Source organism: Convolutriloba macropyga, chromosome 6 (assembly GCF_964194025.1).
Source record: "Convolutriloba macropyga chromosome 6, txConMacr16.3, whole genome shotgun sequence".
In the NCBI taxonomy this organism is placed as follows: Eukaryota; Metazoa; Xenacoelomorpha; order Acoela; family Convolutidae; genus Convolutriloba; species Convolutriloba macropyga.
In genome coordinates, this window is record NC_134473.1 from 3338912 (window position 1) to 3361434 (window position 22523).

At 36.2% G+C, this 22523-nt stretch overlaps 1 protein-coding gene across 1 annotated transcript in view; it reads left to right on the forward strand.

Moving 5' to 3' along the window:
* The first annotated feature begins 3442 nt into the window (after positions 1-3442).
* The window catches only part of LOC142341432 (uncharacterized), a 68844-nt gene continuing 49763 nt past the window's right edge, over positions 3443-22523 (forward strand). The window contains exons 1-2 of the mRNA XM_075392366.1: positions 3443-3812; positions 5589-5734. Of these exons, the coding sequence (XP_075248481.1) occupies positions 3518-3812; positions 5589-5734 (441 nt within the window). The 5' untranslated portion in view covers positions 3443-3517. The remainder of the gene's footprint in view (positions 3813-5588; positions 5735-22523) is intronic.

Sequence of the window (22523 nt, forward strand, 5' to 3'; positions counted from 1 at the left end):
ACGAGATCACAAAAACTCGAAAAGTCAATCATTGATTTCAATTTGGTGATCGACCTTTACTAGGAGAATCTTTAACCCCTCCTCTTTGTTCATTGACTGTTTTTATATTAGCAGCTTTTTTGTTGTTGACTTATTTTTGGAATTAGCAGCTTTACGGTCAATGATATTTGGCATAGTAGCATTTCGGTCATTGACCCTTTCGGAAAAGAAGCATAAAAAGAAATAAAGAAGAAAGAGAGAGGAAAGGGAGACAAGAAAGAGAAAACAAAGACAGAAAGAAGTCAGAAAAGAAAGAGAAGAAATACGAAAAACAGAAAAAAAACAGAAAAAAAAACTGAAAAACAGCTCTTTTGTTGTTGACCTATTTTTGGAATTAGCAGCTTTACGGTCAATTATATTTTGGCATGGTAGCATTTCGGTCATTGACCCTTTCGGAAAAGAAGCATAAAACGCAATAAAGAAGAAAGAGAGAGGAAAGGGAGACAAGAATGAGAAAACAAAGACAGAAAGAAGTCAGAAAAGAAAGAGAAGAAATACGAAAAACAGAAAAAAAAACAGAAAAGAAAAAAACTGAAAAAAAGAGAGAGAAAAGAAAGAGAAAGAGGGAAAAGAAAGTGACGAAAGAAAGAACAAAACTTAAAAGGCAAAAATGAGAAGAAAACAGAACGCAGAAGAAAAAGGAATAGAGAAAAAAGAAAGATTGAAAAGAAAGTGAAAGAAAAGAAAAAAGCGAAAAAAAAAGAGAATAAAGTGACAAAAAAGAAGGAAAGAAAGCAAAGAGTCCACTTTGGTTAATTTTGACGAAAGTACACACCCCAAAAAAACAAACACAATCTTTGTAAACTAAAAAGGGAGCTAGTTTTTCTTCCATTTCCATTGAGAGGAGTCTAGAATCAAAATTTGGCCGTCTTTTGCTAACTTTACTCTGTGATTATTAAAAACGCAGCATTTATTTTTGATCTTTTAACTAACAAATTATCTAGATGCAAAGAAAAATGAAGCAAATGAGTGTTCTAAAAGAACAAACAGCATTAGCGGGACTGGCTTTCGTCCAAAAAATAATTCGGATTGTAATCAGTTGTAGTTTTTTTAAAAAAAAACTTGATATTTTTAAAGTTAATTCAGAACAATTCACTGAGCAATTCACTTCAAAGCTCACAATTGATTGGTCCAAATGGCTTCTTAAAGAATTTCAAATTAATGTATCACTTTTCTTTACTCGAAAGATTGTGTTCGTTTTGTTGTTTAAAAGTGTTTGCTTTTAAAATAAACAATTGCCTTTTGAAGTTCGTCACTATTTTTCTTTTAGTTTGGTCAATTTGTAGCTAAGTGTCAGCAGAAATAAAAAGGATGTTTCTTCCTCCTGTCTTTTCGACTATTCTTTTTTTTTGCGGTTTTGAGCGTTAAATTATGGTTTTCTGGCTTCAAAACTACCCGATTTCATTTTTTTTATTTTTAGGTATTGGCACGTTTCGCACATTTTTTCCCTCGTTTTGTCACATTATCACATTATTGATAATTCACATATTACAATAATGGCGTTCAAAATAAGGCAAAATTGAATATTTAAAAGTCTTGAAAGGTATAGAATAACGGTTTTAACGGCTGCGACACCTCTTTCTCGAAGAATTTAATTGAATTTTTTACAATTGTCTTTAAATGTCGTTTTTAGTGTGTCTTTTTAGTCTATGAAATTGCGAGACAATGACACATTTCATTTGCATTTCATGGCGGAATAAATTAGCCTTTATTCTGATTTGATTACATAGCTGGTGGTTTTCATGACTTTGAAAACAGTTGTTTTCAAAAATAAAAAAAACTCCTTTTTAACACTGTTAATTTTCGCAATTTTGTTTTTTGTGTCTATTTGTTACTTAACCCTGTTAATTAAAAGTCACAAATGACATTTTTGTTGTCGAGGGAGGGTGCAAGGGTACAAAATTTAATGTTTTTTTTAGAACTCTTTTTGAATTTACTGACTTCGGCACGGGTTTTTCGCACAAAAAGTAAACTAATTTTTAGTTTTTTTCTATATTTTACATTTTTTGTAGACGTAAGTCAAATATTGAAGAATTACAGGTCTTAAGCGCTTCCTTTGGACGAATAGCCGAACCTATTTAATTATTTCATTTTGTAGCTAACGGTTTTCATGACTTTGAATATAATTCTTTTCGAAAAGAAACAGAAGTTTTAATTAATTTGGTCTACTTGATTATTATTCTCATTAATTAGAAGGACTATACCACATTATAGGCATTCGAAGAAGGCTCAATTGAACATATTTGAGGGGCCAATTATGACCTTTTGGCTGGGACAGCGTTTTCTCACGAGTTTTAATTGAATATATTTTTTCTTTATTTGTTGTTCCTTTTGTAACCGCATAAGAAATTGAACAATGACAGGTCTTAATGCCCTCCTATAGAAGCGCATGTGATCATAAACATATTGGAAGTTTTCAATTGTCATCTAATGGTTTTCCTTCTTTTGAAATTAATTGTCTTCATAACAGCGCATTTTTTTGCCGTATTCATTTGTTGCCTAATTGTTAACGAGCCTTTTTGTAGAGTGGAACCATATGTTTTCTAGTGACGTTTAAGTTATTGTTTAGTTTTAGCTTTATCTGACGCTGCTTTGAGCTTGTTAGGAAGTTTTTTTTTAATAATGGACATAAATTTTTGGATGTAATTAGTATTTGTTGTTATTGTTTGATTTTGTCTTGACTTGCTTTTTTAATAACAACTGATCTCATCAATCTAATGCGGCAGTTTTTACTTCAATGAGTTATTTGCGTCGGACGTTATCTTTGTTCATACACGTTTTATTTGAAAATAAACTTGACTTTTTGGGTACTTCAATCTGTTCCTCATTTGATAGACATTTTTGTCAAAAACGTGGCTGAGCGGTGTCGGAATTTTATGTGCGAACGAACATTACCGAGCCTCCTTGTTTAAATTTGAACTTTGACCGTTGAAACGTTCGATAGCGTTTCAACTTTATGGGACTGACTGCACAGTCAGTCCGATAATGTTGCGACGCTATCGAACGTTTCAAAGGTCAAAGTTCAATTTTAAAACGTGCAGATATCTATCAAAACGCTGTCAATTTGCATGCCCCGAGCTTTCCAAACTTTCGCTTGCGTTGCAACTTTATGGGACTTACTATATATATATTCATCAATTTTTTCTATGTTTCAAATTTGAACTTTGACCTATGAAATCTGTCCGGTGGCTTTTGAAACGTTCGCTTATTTCAACTTTATGGGACAGACTATAAAACATTCAGGCATCACTATTTCGATGTTCATTTGCATGCCTGGAGCTTTTTCGAACGTTCGCTTGCGTTTCAACTTTATGAAACACGAAATCGCAATAGAAGCATTAAAGTTGTCAACAAAGTGGAGTTTTTGAAACACCTGTTAAAACTGTCTGACCACAATCAGTTCATTTTGCTCTCTTAACTCTCCAAATTGCTGTCGCTCAAAAAACCACTAAAATAATCAATATATAACAGCCTCAGAATGATTTTGCGTCTCAAAGATAAAATTATAGCCATGAATTTTGTCGTTTTTGTGGCGATTATATCTTTTGCGATTGCGCAAGCCGAGATGAGTCCCGAACTATCACGACGAAGTTACGAGGAGCATTTGAGAGAGGCGACTAGAAACGCGTACATGAGTGCGTCTGACCGAGCGAGAGTCATGTCGAAGAAAAAGTACATTATGGACTTGGAAGAGACACATGCTGCACAGAAAGTGAAAAGATTGCATTCTTATGAAAATTACAACGATTCTCTCTCGATTGTCAAAAGACAAGGTATGCATAATGTGTCAAATTAAGTTGAAATCAGTAAAAAAAAATTGGGTTTAGGTTTGAAATTTAAGTTATGAATCATGCATGAGTACGTTTCAATCATATTAATTTTGATTTAAATATTGTACTGCAGAATTGATATGTATGAAAGTATTACTTTTCAATTCGTATAAATGTATGAAATTATTACTTTTCAATTCGTAAATAGAAAGTATTACTTTTCAATTCGTATAAATGTATGAAATTATTACTTTTCAATTCGTAAATAGAAAGTATTACTTTTCAATATTGTACTGCAGAATTAAAATGTATGAAAGTATTACTTTTCAATTCGATGAATAACTATGAAACTTAAAAGAACAGTGCTCAGAGTTCAAAGGTCAAAGTTCAAATTCAGGAACGTATATGGCCCTAAATTGGAGCTGAAGGGAAACGTGTTGGCATTTCAAATGACATTTCTGGGTGCTTTGCTTTAATAGTAACTTTATTATGTATTAGTACTTTGGAGAGCACTTTCTGGGGAGGGGGTTTGGAAGATGGGTTGCTTGTTCTTTTGTCGCTCAATTTAGCAAAAACTTATGCTTCAGGCTTGCTACTTTTTAGTAGTCGATAGCAACTCAAACACGAGTATTGGTTTTCTCTTTTAACGGAAAGTTGTAGGCGGGAGTTATTTTAGCCAATTATAGCGCGTCCAATAAAGTTTTCCTGCTCGAATGTTTATATAGTCTGTCCCATAAAGTTGAAATAAGCGAACGTTCGAAAAACACCAAAAACGTGCAATTGAGCATCAATGTGGTCATTTGAATGTCAACGTTTTCTCCGTTCAGCTTTCATTCATCACTTTTTTTCTACATGATTTGAGTTTGAAAACGTTCGAAAAACGCCAAAAACATGCAATTGATAATCGAAGTGGTCATTTGAAAGTCAACGTTATTTCTTAATAGAGTTCTTTTCATCGATTTTTTCTACATGTTTTAAATTTGAACTTTGACCTTTGAACTCTAAACTGTGGCTTTTGAAACGTTCGCTCATTTCTTTATGGGACACGCTATAGTAAGTACCATAAAGTTGCAACGCAATCGAACGTTCGAAAAACTCTCGACATGCAAGTGAACAACGAAATGATGATCGCTGCATGTTTTAAATGTGAACTTTGACCTTTGAACCGTTCGAAAGTGTTGCAACTTTATGGGACTGACTATAAATGAGTGAATAGCCCTAGTCCAAACCCAAGGTCAAATTTTCTAAAATTTGCAAATTGATTTACAAACTTTGTAAAATAATGTATATTTGCAAATATATGGAAACAGGTTTTGCAAATTTGACATTAATTTGCAAATTTTTGCAAATTCTCATTATTTTGCAAACAATTTTATAACTTTGAGATTAATTTGCAACTCTCACATTAACTTGCAACTTTTTTTTACAAATTTGACCTCGGTTTTTTCATTAAAACGTCCTAAATCTAAGCTTAAGGCCTCTCTTCATAAAAAATGAAAGCGTCGCAAGATATGAATGTACATATTTTGTGCATCGACAAAATTTTCTCGAAAAAATCGACATTAATCCCAAAAAATTTGCAAATATTTGCAAATTTGACATTACGTTTGGACTAGGGAGGTGCAAATTTTGAAAAAAATTAGGGGAGGGGGAGAATTTGATTCGAATGAAAGTATTGCATTGCATTCGTAACTCGAAAAGCCTCAAAATATTCTCGTGAACGGGCCAAACCTTAACCAAGCAGGGTTACATATCTGTTGATGAAAATGTGGTTGTCAGGTTTTGCCCCAAATAATTGTGGAGCTAATCAGTTTGCGTGTACTAATGGAGACTGCATAGCAAGACAGTGGGTGTGTGACATGACAGCCCAGTGTCTGGATGGGTCAGATGAGGTCAACTGTGACTGCACGCTGGACGAGTTCAAGGTGAGTAGATTAAGTTACTGGGAGAAATGTGGGCAGCGAAGAGCTCACTTCTAGCCAATATAGGGTGACCAATTTAGTATTGGTTGCAGTAATAGTGACCGAATTAGATTCCGTTTCTTGAAAAATCCTATTTAATTAGAAATGAAGGCGACTTGAAATTAAGGCTAGTGGCTTTATGACCCGAAAGACTTACTAAAGCATGTCAGGAAAAATGTGTTCAAATTGCTGCTCCTAATTTAAAACTGACATTTTATAAAACTTGAGTTATTATTAAACACTACCTGCATGATGTACTTTATAAACCATTTCATATATGAGTGATTTTTCAGCAATTCAGCAGTTGACTCTAAGAACCCATTTGTCGCAATTTGCCGGTCTCTGAACTAGACAAATTGGTTCTTTTTGGTTTCATCTGCCTATTTTAACTTGCATGAAAAGCTTTATTACCAGTTTCCGTGGTTTGAAGTAACTATCATCGTCAAAATCCAGAACCTTGTGAACGTTCTTATACGGGAACATATTTATCGATCCAAATGAGCTGCAGAAATTGGATGAAGTTAAGACCATCTATCTATCCAATATTTCGACTGTAAATCGCCTGTTCAACATTCCAGTTCAATATCATTAACCTGGAGGGCTTAACTTAAACCGACGCGAACCAGCGAGACAATTTTGTGTTTCTGCTGTTAATTTTTGCTGCTAATTTAGTTTTTGGTATAACGATAGTAAAGCAAGATTTCCACTTCGAATGATTTTTGCAGACTGGTGAGATTTACAACTTTCAAAGCGTTGTAATAGAGCCGATAGTGAGTGAACCAAAACTTGGCAGATGGTGAGCATTCTGGTTTCGCGTAGAGCATCTGAAACTATTGAAATCTGCTTTTTAATTGCTCTCGATTGGCTTCTGCAAACATTTGCTGAACCATTTTGTGCGGAAACAATCTTTCAATTTCAAATGTCACGACTCACTTTTTCACGACTATAAAAATGTTCCGTAACCTATATTGCTCTTCTGTCATACAGATTCACAATCTGTAATCTGAGTTGATTCGCGGTGCCGATGTATTCAATTTACTATTCCAAATTAATTGGTTAATTCGCGGGGCGAATTTACTTTTAATTTTGTAGCTGAACGATTCAATATTCTGAATGCAGAATATCCGTAGATTTGGCGGAGCGAAAGTTAGTTCTATTGTTAGACTGGTGTTTCGCTTAGCGAAATCGGACTCAAAATTATCTGATACAAAATAATGCTTTGGCGGAGCAAATTCTAGTTTAAGAGAGACAACTAATTTGAATTAAGAAAATGAGCAGAATGAAATAAAATTAAAATAACTAAAATTGATCAACAATTTTATCACAATTGAATTCCAATCGCGGCAACTCAAGATCACAAAACGACAAGAAGAATATGAACAGACAAAGTTATCAGGCACAGGATATAAACAAACTGTTACAAAGTGAAAACTTTTTTCACTTCAAACAAGAACTAAAATTAAAATTAAATGGCAAAGGAAAGTGAACTAAATTAAATTTAACTAAAATAACGTGATTTGCTATACGAAATCAATAGCCCCAGATTGAATGAAATGTACAACTGTACCACATTTCCCCCTCGACAAAATAAATGAATTATTTATCATAAAGTTAATAACATATGTACCGGTTACTATAATTACTACTATAAATTTTTTATTTCAGAGAAACTTTTAGTCAAAGCAGTTTAATGTTCGGCAAGTTTTAATCACTGTCACTCTCATAAAATCTTTCCGCCTCGCCGACCGTCATTGATGCCTCTGGTCCTGTGTGGGGCGAAATATAGTACTGTCGAAATATAGTACTGTGTGGGGTAAGACTGTGCAGGGCAGCATGGGCCGACTGTAAAATCTGATTCGTTTTGCTGACTCTGAGCTGCGGCCGTCTTTATAGCTGAAATTATTGACTTGTTCTTGATCTGTGTTTGCTTAATAATAATTTGTCTCCTTTTGTTTCGCGAGGGTGCACTGGAACTTGAAGCTGCGGGGAGACAAGTTTGCACAGATGCAAGTGATTCGTCTGACTCAGTTAATGAAGGCGTTGAGCCAGTGACTGTCTTTTAACGGTTTCAGTGCCGCTGAAGCCTTGATAGCAGCTTTTCGTTTTGGTCTACTAAGGGGCTCCGCGATTACAATGGATGTCGACAGCATCTCCATTGGCACCGCGAAATCACTTGTTACTTCTGTGGGTTGCTTTGGCGGCGCTGTTATAACTGTTCGTTTTGGTTTTTTGGGCATTCGTACTCGAAGAGCTTGAGTTACATTTAAATGTATCGAAGAGACCGACCGCACTGATATCGTCCGCTATTTTTCGGTGTCTCATTCGTTTGCCTCCTAATTTTTTCATGGTCTCTTTTGCATGGCGACTAAAAAGATCTTCAGTAATCTTTCCCGTTGGTGTTTTCGGTCGACGATTCGCATACAATTGTAATTCAGTTTGGCGTTCGGCCTTGGTGCCAAATTTAGCCAAATCTGAATTACGGATGGTCACATCTTTTTCCAGGCTCCTTTATCATTGATGTAAAAGTATGTCTTCACCACCGAAGAAGTGGGCGCTAACACTTCATATAGACCGTCCAGGCTTTTCTTGGAGCGTTTCGTTCGTGGTCTTTCTGGCGAGCTTATTTTCCAGGGAGGCTTCAGTTCGTGGCACCGACAGTCCGACTTTGGAGTGAGGGATCACTCTGGATTCTTTGTTTGGGTCCTCATTCTTCCGTTTTGCTGCGTCCTTGCTTAATCTATCTCTAATGAATTCGAGTTCTGTGACACTCCTTTCCTCGTTGTCCCAGTTTTTTTTCGGAGATTAGTTCCTCCCATCCGATTCTCTCCAAATCAAAATATTTATTTAAAATATTTTTATATGGCAGACTACTTGGGTCAGGTTTCGTCTAATTACTTAATGGAGTATTAACCTTTCTACCAAAATGTGCTTCAAATGGTGATACATTAATAGTCTTTTGACGGCAAATTCGTAGCTGGTAAATAATTGAATTTATCGATGCTTTCACATTAAATTGATTTCGCGCCGCCGTTTTAATGCAAGCTAGGCGATTCTTGTTTGTATGGGCCTCTCAACTAAGCCAATTGATGTGATCGTGTATTGGAGCTTCAATTAACTGTATATTATTTTGACTACAAAATGCTTTAATTTGTTGTCCCGTTTGGCATCGAGCTTGATTTAATCTAATTGAACGGGGTATTCCGTGTAGCAAAATACTCCAAAATTTCAAAATATCTGCATTGGCTCTATCAAATACTTCTGCTGTTGGAAATTTTGAAAATCGATCTATACATGCAAGAATTGGTCCTCCGAAATCGATTTGAATTTCTTCATTTGGAACTTTGCATAACTTTAATGGTGCCCATTTATTAGCAAGAATAATAGACTTTAACTTTTTACCAATTTTTACACAGGGATTGCACTTTGCCGTCTTTGTGATTGTCCCTGTGCATGTACGGCCACCATTCATGGTTTGCCATATCTGTCATCCCCCATGTTCCAGGGTGAGTGGCATCTATGGCTTGGACGTATGCATCTTTGATTGCATGATGGAGAGCTATCCTGTCGTCGATGCATATACTTCCATTCTTGACATGACGATCTTTCCAGAATGAGTATGTACGGCGATATTTATTTGCAGCGATCTTCATTTTCAGTTAAGATGCAGTCCCGTACCTCCTTTAAAATCGCATCTTTGGTGGTGAGGGTGGCCATTAGCGTGCTAGAAAAGATCTTAAAAAGGGGCGAAGTTAAATGAATCCAAGTAGAGGTCGTCTACTGAGGGTGACGTTACTGTCGTTGTCTGTATTAGGGGTGATTGGCGTTGCTGGTACAGTTGGAGCTGTAAATGGTCCCGCCTGGTTCGCAAATCTCACTTTTGAGGGCGTCGATGACTTGACTTGCTTGCATTAAAGTTTTTTCATCTGAGTTCGAGTGTGACATCATGTAGACTGTTTTAAATTTATTGGAAATTCGTTGAAAATTGTTCAATTGAGATAGCAACTGATCGGTAGGGCGATTTAAGGCAAAAAGCGAGAGGAATATTAGCTGTCTCGATTTTTGGAATTTGAGTCATTTGGTGTTAATTTGTTAATTGAATTATCACTATCCGTAATTGAAGAAATTCTGGATTTCGCTGTGGGAATTCACTGCATAATTTAGTGGAATTTGGAGTATTTGAGGTTTGTTTTGTAAGCGGATTTCGCGCTGCGAAATCGACGTAATTTTCCGCATTTAATAAGAAGCGTTTCGCGCTGCGTTTAATCACATCCAATTTTGCTACTATAAATTGCTCTTTATATGCAGATATATTAAGTTTTTGTTGCGGGTCGCGAGAGATATAATCTTCTAATCGCATTTTTCAGCCAGGGAGATAATCAATTGCAAAATCAAATGGCAGTAGTTGATCTACCTAACGTGTCAATCGAATATTGTAGGATTTGTTAGCTCTACTTTCTCATGATTGAAAGAAGAGCACTATGATCAGTAATTACGGTAAATGGTTTGCCGTATATTAAAATATTCAACGGACTAGAAAACACCCAACAACTCGGTCATTAATGCTATATCTGTCCTCCACAGAATTCAAAAATTGCGCTGCGAATGCCACAGTATGCCAACCATTTGGGGTTCGTTGTTTTAATGCACCCCCCAAAACTTTACGTGAAGCGTCGCATTTTATACGTGTTTCTAAGTCCGGGTCAATATGCTTTTTTTCCGTTGTTTCTGCAATCTTCTCTTTAATCAATGTGAACTGTTTTTCATTTTCATCCGTCCAAAAAATTTTAATTTTCTTGAGCAGAGGTCGAAGTGGGTAACATAATTGCGACAAGTTTGGAATGAATTTTCCTAAGTGATGAACTGAGCCCGTAAAGGATCTGAGTTTTTTTGAGACTGGAAGGTGCTGATAATTTTCCGATTGCATCCGTGTTGTTCGATAATGGTGTTATACCTGTTTGTGTAATATTATGTCTGAGCCATTCGATTTTATCTTTTGCGAAATGACAATTAGCAAGATTTATTCGGAGATTTTCTTGATCTAACTTTATCAGACAATTTTGTACTAAATCGAGATGTTTTTCTATTCCTCTGCTCACTATTAATATATCGTCCAAAAAACAAAGTATTATCCAGGCCTGCGAGAGTACAATCAATCGCTTTTTGAAATTCAACCGGCATTTCTGTAAGGCCGTAAAATCCAGTTTTAAAACGATTGTGCCGGTCATTTTCCGCTTACGAGGTTGAAGTTACAATGGCGGGCCGTATCACTGGGTAAATAGAGCTGGCTGTATGCGTACTGCAAATCAAGAGCCGTAAAATAAGCCGTCTCTTACGGCGCAGTTGACAGTGTTTGAGAAATCATTTGAATTAGCGTGTCTATACTCGGCATTTGATACTTGTTTTTGTGAATGGTTTTATTCAGGATTTTGAAATCTAATGCTATTTTGATTGATTGATCCGTTTTGACCGTAATGACTATTGGAGAAATAAAAAATTGATCAGAGCAATTAGTTAGTTTTTCAATGTTCTTCGTTTTTCAATTTTTCACTTCGATTTTCACTTTCGGTTGGAGATGAATTGGGACTTTTCTTCTTTTTTGATGTGCAACTCGATAATTTTTGTGGAATTTTAAATTGACCGTGTGATGTTTAGATTTTACTATTTGGGAGATCAATTCTGGACATTCCTTTGATAGCGATTTTTTTAATTTCACAAGGTGGTTCTATATTATTGACTTCCGTATTCGGGCAAGGTTTGTGATATTGTTATGCATAATTGATAAAAAAAGGTCTCGTCCGAGAATTGGTCGAAAACCGTCTGCTACTACCGTGATTTTTGTTTTCCGAATTTCCAATCATTGCACCGAACTGGCGTTTTTAAAATGCCTAGCGTTTCGACAATATCATTAGAAAAAATCTGACTTCTCCGACCATTGTGATTGCGCACAGTTATACATTTCTCTGGCGTGGGAGATATTGATAATCGTACAACCGCTACTGGAATCGAGGAGCAAGTTACAATCTCTATTGCCGATCGTTATCGTCATATTTTGCAACAATACTGACGGTGATCTAACGTTTTCTAATGTCGCAACGTAATTGTCGTCCGAGGAATCAGAATTAAATTGTTCATTATAATTTATATAATTGACGTTTTGATTTTCCTGACTTGTATTTTGATCTGTAGTTTCAGCAGTTTCTACATTGTTAATACGATTATTTTGACCTGAATTTTGTGCATTATTAAGTTTTTTTCGACATACCTTGGCGAAATGGTTGAGCAAACCACAATGATTGCGTTTCTTACCCATAGCAGGGCAAAACTGGCGGTGCGTTGTTGTCCAAGCTTGACCACATTCTCTACATCGGCCAAATGATTTACGATTAACTGCTACTCTGACTGAAAGATTTCCACTTGCACCGGCGCCGCGAAATCGATTGAATGATTGTATTGCATTCACCGTACTGCCAGTTGCGCCGTTATTTGATGGTATTCTCTGCTGATTCTGATGGCCCATTTCCATATTGACTGCAATACTAAGTGCTCTTTCGGGGTCAACTGTGTCGCGGAGAAGTTCGCGTTGAATATCATAATCCAACATGTTTGTGATGAAAATGTCCCTGATGATCACCTCACGATTTTCCAAATCGCAATTTTCCGCCAATTCAAAATGCTGTAGAATTGTTCTACCGTTTCATCCTTTTTCTGCTTTCGTGAGAAGAACACATAAAGATTGAATGTGATATTTCTTGGGCGGATAAAAGCTATCTCCATCATCTCCCAAAGTTTGAGGGTAGTCAGGTCATAAATATTATGAGGGAATTTTTGTTAGTAAGCGTCTTCCCTCTGTACTGATGCTGAGGTACAAAAGAGACACACATTTTGGATCGCAAAGATGCCATGGTCGTTCACCGCATAGTACTCCCGCTTCTGTTATCTTTTGACATTTTAAGTCCCATTGCAACTTCAATTGGCTGTTTCGTATCTGACGGTCTCTCTCCGTTTCATTTGTTGCATCATCAATTGGCATCTTGTACTTTGGTTCAGCTGGCAATCGTACCATCGTAGGTTTCGGTTGCAGTAGCGTGTCTAGTGTGATATTCTCTCGCGCGAGAATTGCAAGATTTACTTGGATCCGCCATTTCTCCCATCTGATTGGTGGGTCCGACGTTGGGCGTTCCCAAAATGGCTCTATCGACAATGGTCTTTCTAGATTCAAGAGCTGACTGCGCCATGTCATACATATTTGCAATCTGTAATCTGAGTTGACTCGTGGTGCCGATGTACACAATTTACAATTCCAAATTAATTGGTTCATTCGTGGGGCGAATTTACTATTAATTTTGTAGCTGAACGATTCAATATTCTGAATGAGAATGTGCGTAGATTTGGCGGAACGAAAGTTCTATTTATAGACTGGTGTTTTGCTTAGCGAAATAGGACTCAAAATTATCTGATAGAAATTAATGCTTTCACGGAGCAAATTCTATTTTAAGAGACTAATTTGAATTAAGAAAATGAGCAGAATGAAATAAAATCAAAATTGATCAACAATTTGATCACAATTGAATTCCAATTGCGGCACCTCAAGATCACAAGACGACATGAACAATATGAACAGACAAATTTATCAGGCACAGGAAATAAACAAATTGTTACAAACAAACAGATTAAAATTAAATGGCAAAGGAAAGTGAACTACATCAAATTTAACTAAAATAACTTGATTTGCTATACCAAATCAATAGCCCCAGAATGAATGAAATTTACTAGTGTACCAGATCTTCAAAAAAGGGATTGTAACATTTATCACAGCGCTGAAAGCAGGTCATTGCTCCAAGAGCCGCAGGTTGAGGAATCAAGCTGCTACTTGCTTGGCATTCTTGCCGCAATGAAACAGTACCTTGGTTACAGCCACCTGTGAATTGAATTGCCGTGCATGTCATTCGAGAGCAATTTGCGGACGTTAGTTTACTACAAGCCGCATAGCAATAGCCGGGGCTATTATTGGCCTTATCTTGGTTTCATCAAGATTTTTGCTAACAGAAGACATCACAACGGCTGAAAAGCTGCTTTTGTTCATTCGTTAATGCATTTTCAACAGAAGTGCGTCTGACGTTGTTTTCACTAAGTGGAAACAGTAATTTGTCTTATTCAAATGATGTTTTTCTACACTAAGTGATTGTTCGTCACTCTAAATTATGCTTATTTGGGAGCAGCTAAGAGAGGCAGAAACAAGATATACAGAGTCCTCATCAAAATAACATCTGATCCTTATTCAAAATAACATCTGGAAGGTGAAGGTGTCCATTCCGGACTCGAGCTGAGCCTGGATGACTTCTGTTAAAAACAAAACTCGGTCTGCAGAGTTCAATTGAAACAAAACTAACCAGTACTTGTGGATCACTTGTTAAATAGATTGAAGGAATCTAAGATAACGAGCAGATTATTGAGGTTTAAGTCTATCGAACAAAAGACAGGCAACTTGCTTGAAAACTTAGTCGAAATTTCCAGAGAAGTATTGGGCCCAAAGTCAAGATATGCAATCAAAAGGACTCAGCAGAAAACAGTATCATATCCTGAATCAGATGACTGTGTAGTTGGTTTAGAAGCCTCTAAAACAGCTAGCCATTAATACAAAAATGAGTACCGATTGAGATTATGCGAGTTTTGTAAGACCAAAACAAACCGCGCCTGACAACTGCAGTTGCAAGTTGTACATTAGCAGAAGCTAAGATACGACCGACGGCCTCTGGTTTATCGTAATACGAAACCCTATTCAGTGTTGACAAAATTGCCGTGAGCTTTGTTACAGACCCTAATTCATAAAAATGTTCTAGTTTGTCGGGGTACATGTCTCTGAAACGGAAAATGATTTGTGAACCTAATTTAAAGGATAATTTTGAGAGCTTGACCTGAAAAGAAACAATCTAAATTATGCTTATTTGGGAGCAGCTAAGAGAGGCAGAAACAAGATATACAGATTTCTCATCAAGATAACATCTGATCCTTTTAAAGAGTACTAGCAGGCCCGCAAAAGCACTTATTTGAAAATCATTTAAATGAGATTTAACGAGCTCGGGCTGTAACCCTTGCCCCTCGTTCAACAGCCATAGGTATTACGTTAAACTACCGATGTGTTCGGTTTAGTAAATTACCCCAAGTACCACCATTTTTATCAAAGACTTACTTGGCTTTGCTATCTTGCTTATTTAAGTAGCGCTAAGACTTGTACAGATAACGAAATTCTACATGTAGGCAGAGCGTAACTCAAACTTGCGTTTAAGGTGCAATAAACCAAGCGAAGTTGAGGCGCTACACCATGCAAAAGCCAAAGAGAAGAAAGATAAAAAGGGCACAAGAGACAAGAAGAAAACAGAAAAGGAAGTCAAGAAGAAACAGGAAAGATAGAATATATTGAAAGAGAAAAGAAAAAAAACAAGAAAGAAAAGATTGGAAGGTGAAGGACTCGGACAAATTGCGCTATCGGAGCACTGATGACAGGGCGTTTCACTCGGAGAACGCTCTTCAACAATCTGTTCTCTTTACACTCTAGGAAATATAGCCCAACTGTTTACAACGGATACAGTGGAACAGAATAAGTAAAACACTACCTAAGGCAGAAAACTCCCCGCGAACTGCATATTGTGGTAGGTTTTTACAACCCACGCAATGTCTTGACAGAAAATGATGAATAAATTTAATTCAGTATAAAGAAACTCAGAAAGTAGAGTACTTGTTTATTCTTTGATTTCCTCAACTTGTTGCATCCAACGGCCATTTCCAGATTTCGACTTGAGCGTCACCTTGGCATTTCAAAAGACGAATGACCTTTGAGGCGTAGAGATAAGGTGATGCATGTGTGATGCTTACTCCGGATGCCGGAACACTTGAAAAATTCACTAAAGCTATAAAACTGTTTCACACAAATCTCGAGATGTAAAAAACTGGTCAAATGAATATTGAGGTCAAAACACATAGTAGAATGTATTAAAACAAAACAGCACCTGATGATCGAAACTCAGCAAGAATCCAAAAAATGGGCTCTCAGCTTCTGCGAAGATATATAAATTAGCTGCTAAAATATAACACATACGCTGAAAAGGGTTGCAATTGCCGAGTTTCTTGAGCCTGAAGAGTTTTGATGGGCATGCATAGTGTTTCGTATGGAATCTTCGTCTTGTCGTCTTTTTTGTGTTGGATAAAAGCTCCCCGCACTAAAATTATACTAGACAATTTGTCCCGATTGAGATTTTTGAAAAGCTTTCCGAAGGATATCCATTCCGGACTCGAGCTGAGCCTGGATGACTTCTGTTAAAAACAAAACTCGGTCTGCAGAGTTCAATTGATACAAAACTAACCAGTACTTCTGGATCAATTGTTAAATAGATTGAAGGAATCTAAGATAACGAGCAGATTATGGAGGTTTAAGTCTATCGAACAAAAGACAGGCAACTTGCTTGAAAACTTAGTCGAACGAAATTTTCAGAAGTATTGGGCCCAAAGTCAAGATATGCAATCAAAAGGACTCAGCAGAAGAAAACAATATCATATCTTGAATCAGATGACTGTGTAGTTGGTTTAGAAGCCTCTAAAACAGCTAGCCATTAATACAAAAATGAGTATCGATTGAGATTATGCGAGTTTTGTAAGACCAAAACAAACCGCGCCTGACAACTACAGTTGCAAGTTGTACATTAGCAGAAGCTAAGATACGACCGACGGCCTCTGGTTTAGCGTAATGCGAAACACTATTCAGTGTTGACAAAATTGCCGTGAGCTTTGTTACAGACACTAATTCATAAAAATGTTCTAGTTTGTCGGGGTTCATGTTTCTGAAACGGAAAATGATTCGTGAACCTAATTTAAAGAATACTTTTGAGAGCTTGACCTGAAAAGAAACAATCCGAGAGATAAAATTATTCAGGCTCATAAGGGAATTGTTCTAGCAATTCGACTGCAATGGTTAAATTACAACGAATAACCAATAAAAGCACCCTCCTTGCTCTTTGCGTTGGGAGGCTATCATGAGCCCCCGCCTCTTTGCGTTGGGAGGCTATCATGAGCCCCCGCTTAATGAAAGGATTTACAAGGGAATAAGGAAATATTCGAACCTTATCAAATTTAAAAATTGTGCTGAGGAACGTGCTGAGGAAGTTTCAATTACGGCAAACTGCTTTCCAATGTAACTCGGAAACCGTTTTATTGCCCAATCGATCTTTCGGCGCGTTGTTTACAAACATCTCAGTTTACAAACACCGAACATGCTTTAGGAATAAATTTAGGATCAAACTTATCTAAAAGAATTAAAAAGCACAGTGGGAAGTTGTGATTTATAAAAAACTTTTTTTATACTGCAGTTTTCAGTGAAACAGACAATCAGTTTTATACTGTTTGAGTCTCTAAACTTTTCAATATACGGGAAATGATTGTGATTAAACAATTTCAATTTTGATGTTTTCTGGGAATTTTTAACTTGAAGCAAATATTTTGCAAACGAGCTGAACAAAGCTGAAAAAATTTTAATGAAATATTTAGAGCAACCAAATTCAATCAAAGACAAGAATGTCAATTATTATTAATTATCAGATCATGTAAATAAATCAAATCGGAGTTGGAGCAAATAAGGCTGCCAAAGTAAGAGCATAATTCTGGAAAAATTGTGAGAAAACTGGACCTCTCAATAATCAAAATTAATTGGTCTTAGCTGTTGAAAAAAAGCCAATTTCGAAATTCCTTGAATTAACGTGATATTCAATTTTTTGTTTTCGCTAAAAATTAAAGGTGATCCAATAAATTAATTAACTCAATTTAGACTGAAATTAATTTATTTTAAGGTGATTGAAACAGCAATCACCGTTCTGTTCTAAAATTTCGCTTGCGAAGACTGTCAGCAACTCTACTAACATGGATTTTACAGGCAACTGAGCAAAGTTTGAGTTGATTGTATTTATGTTCAAAATAGATGTTGATTGTACGTTCAAAATTTCATGTAGAAGACGTATGTCACCTACAATGTTGTATATAATTTTCAAATGAAGGATATCTTGAACTCGGCGAAAACATTTGAAAGCGCTCAGTTCCGTGTAATTTTTTCCACATAGCAACTGATAAAATAAGCTTTGTATATGGAAATGGATACCAGTGATATATAAGTGATAATTTTTCCGGGAAATGTCGAAATCTAAGAAATGGTAGAAGAGGGATTATGTGGGACACCAATTCTAAACATCTGAATGCGGAAATACAGTATTCAAAACGGCTGCAAACGTCATTGAAACTTAACGTATAAATACAGAGTTGAAAGTATGATGTCTGATTACTCGTGTTAGAGTTTGAAATTCAATAGAGAACCTCTTTCCTATCCATTGTCCAATACCTCGAATTAATAAATGTTTTGAAGAAAATTCCAATGACCATAATTATCTGCTCAATTTTTTACTAAATCTATTGATACCACTCAACTCGGCTTTTGGATAAAAGTTTATTCATGCAGTCGTCAATTCCAAACTTTTTTTTGTCAATTTCGTCAAATAGTTCGAGAAGTTGAAGATTGAAGTCAAGGAATTGAAGTCTTCATAGCGGCCTCAACAAGAACTTGAACATGTTTTACGAATTTTTTAAACCCAGGACATCCAGTAGTGTTCAAGTCCGTTGAACTGCGTTCTCCAAAACAAGTCCCACTTTGAACAGGTGGAAGCAGTCTTTTGAATTTATAATGATAGATGTCAGCTCCAGCATTTGAGTCAACAATGTCCACGTAATTTTTGGTACTGCAGATCCTTCTATGGAAATAGTTCTACCACAAACATCGAATTCACTATCGCTCGGTCTTGAAGCGCAAGATGGCAATTTGGAAAAATGTTTGGCATTACACTACGCTTCAATACAGAAGAAAAGATCCGCAGATATGAATCCGCAGATATGAATCCGCAGAGATGAATCTCTTTGACAAAGTAATAGACTGCTAGTTGATAGCTTTCGAGGCGAGACCTAAATTACAAATTAAGACATACCTGAAGCCGAGTAAGTGGTCTCACAACAAGGTTTTTTGTTCTGTTTTTTTGGCTTCGCACTCAAGTTCTTACCAGTCTCGCTAGGCACCTTTTCACTGGCATCTGCCAATTATATATAGGTTCAATGAACATTTGAAAGTGGGCTGATGCCTATGCAAATATCCAGTCTGAATTTGGCAGAAAACAAATCAATTTGTTGAAACAGATCCAGAAATTTCCCTTCGAAATCTCAATCATTTCTAAAATAACAAAGCATTTCTGGAAAGAAATAGATGATGAATCACACAAAAGCACATCTGTTTAAATCTCAAACATTGAAACTAAAAAATTATCTTGAAAAGATATCTTGAACTTGGCAAAAACATTTGAAAGCGCTCAGTTTCGTGTAATTTTTTCTACAATCATAGCAACTGAAAAAATAAGCTTCGTATGTGGAACTGGATACCAGAAATACAAAAAACAAAGATAAGTGATATAATTTTTCGGGAAACGTTGAAATCTAAAAAACGGTGGAAGAGGGATTGTGGGACATCAATTCTAAACATCTGAATTCGGAAATACAGTATTCAAAACGGCTTCAAACGTCATTAAAACTTAACGTAATAATACATAGTTGCAGGTATGATGTCTGATTCTTTGTGTTAGAGTTTGAAATTCAATAGAGAACCTCTTTCCTATCCAATGTCCAATACTTCGAATTAATAAATGTTTTGAAGAAAATTCCAATGACCATAATTATCTGCTCAATTTTTTACTAAATCTATTGATACCACTCAACTCGGCTTTTGGATAAAAGTTTATTCATGCAGTCGTCAATTCCAAACTTTTTTTGCCAATTTCGTCAAAGTTATTTGGAGAAGTTGAAGACAAGGAATTGAAATCTTCATAGCATCTTCAACAAGAACTTCAACATGTTTTACAACTTAAACCCAGTTTTCAGTAGTGTTGGAGTCCGTAGAACTGCGTTCTCCAAAACGAGTCCCACTTTGAACAGGTGGAGGCAGTCTTTCGAAGTTATGATAGATGTCAGCTCCAGCTTTTGAGTCAACAATGTCCACGTAATTTTTGGTACTGGAGATCCCTCTATGGAAATAGTTCTACCACAAACATCGATTTCACTATCGCCCGGTCTTGAGGAAGCGCAAAATGGAAATTTGGAAAAATGTTTGGCATTACACTACGCTTCAATACAGAAAAAATGATCCGCAGAGATGAATCCGCAGAGATCAATCTCTTGACAAAGTAATAGACTGCTAGTTGATAGCTTTCGAGGCGAGACCTAAATTACAAATTAAGACATACCTGAAGCCGATTAAGTGGTCTCACAACAAGGCTTTTTGTTCTGTTTTTTTTTTGGTTTCACACAAGCTCTTACCAGTCTCGCTAGGCACCTTTTCACTGGCATCTGCCAATTTTATATCCCTTTAATGAACATTTGAGTGGGCTGACGCCTATACAAATATCCAGTCTGAATTTGGCAGAAAACACATCAATCTGTTGAACTAGATCCGGAAATTTACCCTTCTTAATCTCCTTGATCAATTCTAAAATACCAAAGCATATCTGGTATGAATTAAACGATGGATCACACAAAAGCACATCTGGTTAAAAATCAAACATTGAAACTAAAAATATACAACAGAATTCTTAACAAAACACTCTTTAATTGGCCATATTGAATTGCGTATCAAAATGCTGAGAGGAATGAAATGACGAAAGAAATTGAGCTACACAGTTCAAAAAAAGTTTATACTGATATTGAATCTTTTGGTCAATGTTTAAATTAAACAATTGTCGAAACGTTAACATTTAGGGAGAACTACATGCTACGAAATAATTCAGAAGGCTGAATTCTCGATAATATCAATCAATAAAAAGAAACAGAACTCATGACGCCCTCTCAATAAATTCTTCATTCGACTTTAAAATTTCGTTGCATTCAAAAGTTTTGGCTCATAAAATGTTCGACAGCTGCACAGACTAAACTGACTCACAACTTTTTCGCAATTTAGAATTACGCTTCATTTCAACGAAGCATACTTGAGCTCTGAATACTGTCAGCAATTTCATTTTGTCATCCTCCAAAACCAGGACGCAAAAAAGTAAGATGGCCGATCAAAATCTAGGGTTTCTGAGAAAAACAGGGGTACCAAGTTTAACAGGTACAAAAAAGTCAAGAACTGGAAATTGCAACCGATAAACAAACGCCTCCATATTTCGGAGAAAGCGCAAATGTAGCTTTTACTCCCGAACAACACATCACATGAAAACAATAATAGTTGATCGGCTTGGAATGAAACCAAAAGAAGCATTAGAACAATCAAAAAAGAAATTTTAAATCTAAGCTAAAACAAAATCACCTTAAAGCGCAGGCATGTTAAGTTTTACAGAATCTTTTTTCTTGACCACCAGGCAGTTTCTTGGTCCAGTATAGGGTAACTGAACAGCAACAGTGATTATGGGCAATTGATTTCTATTGGTCAACAAACGAAATTAAATTACGTAACAAAAACAAATTTTTCAACAAAAAATCCAGTGAATAAAAACCTCTGGTTCAACAAACTGCCTTCGTTTGCCGTTCTCTGCAAACATTTTCACGCGCTCATGAGAATCTCTGGAATTCAAGCTCTGATGATCAACATGGAACGTTTCTATCGGGTGCAAAACAATTTTCAAACGAATGAACGCCAATAATTTCTTGACGCTAGCCTTTGCTCACAACTGATCAAATGCTTTTGTATTTTCAGAAAGAAACAAAAAATTCGTAGCAAAACAATGACGCAGAAAAATAATTTCAGTTACTGTAGCTTCAATTATTTGACAAGTTTCAAGGGAACTGATGTAAAACTCTGCATCCTAATCAAGAAAATTATTATTTTTAGAACAAATCTCAAGTACTCCCAAAAAGCAGATTTAGAATCACACCAATTTATGCTGAAGGAAGCTCAACAAAAAGTTTACTAAACATTTAGGTTGTTTACTACTCTTAAATTAAGAAAAAATAATTTGTCGTCAGCAACCAAACTAAACTTTAGTAAAAACAACATTGGATAAGAAAGCTGCTAAGTATAGCTATATATACAGATAAACTTAATTTTCGTAAAAACTGAAGTTATCTGGAATTAAGATTAATCAGGAACTCAATTACTCTCACTGGATATTTTATCAGTTCGTGTGGCATGAGAATCATGAAATTGTCTCCAGTTACTAAACTAATTGATATTTTAACAGCCAGTCATTATCAAAAAGTCTGATCAGGTTCCACTACATTTTGACGAATGCTGGTAACAGACCATAGAAACCATACGCTTAACAGCTTGGAAAACCAAGGTAAATCAAAATAGTGAAGGCTTTCATATAAAAGCGCCAATATATAGGGCGATATCAAGTTTATGGGGAATTGAGACACGCGCAATTCAGCGAAAATTAAAGGTACAACATTTAGAAGAGCGCACTTAACAAAATGCTACCAAGATGCTGACAATGAACTGACAAAATAGTGGCTGCTTTGTGTAGGGCTCAGAACTGAGACGTGATCTCTTTCAGGGTTCTTAGATCCAGGGCGACCCATGCCTGATTTTCAAAAAAATTTATTGTACTTGTTTGGAGAGCAACTATTCGGCTCTTTTTAACTTTCAATGTCAAGGTGAGAAGCCATGGGACTTGAACTGTTGCCATCAATATCGTAGTTGGAAAGAATAGGGTCAAAAAGAAAACTTTCTCCGATCGGCTTGGAT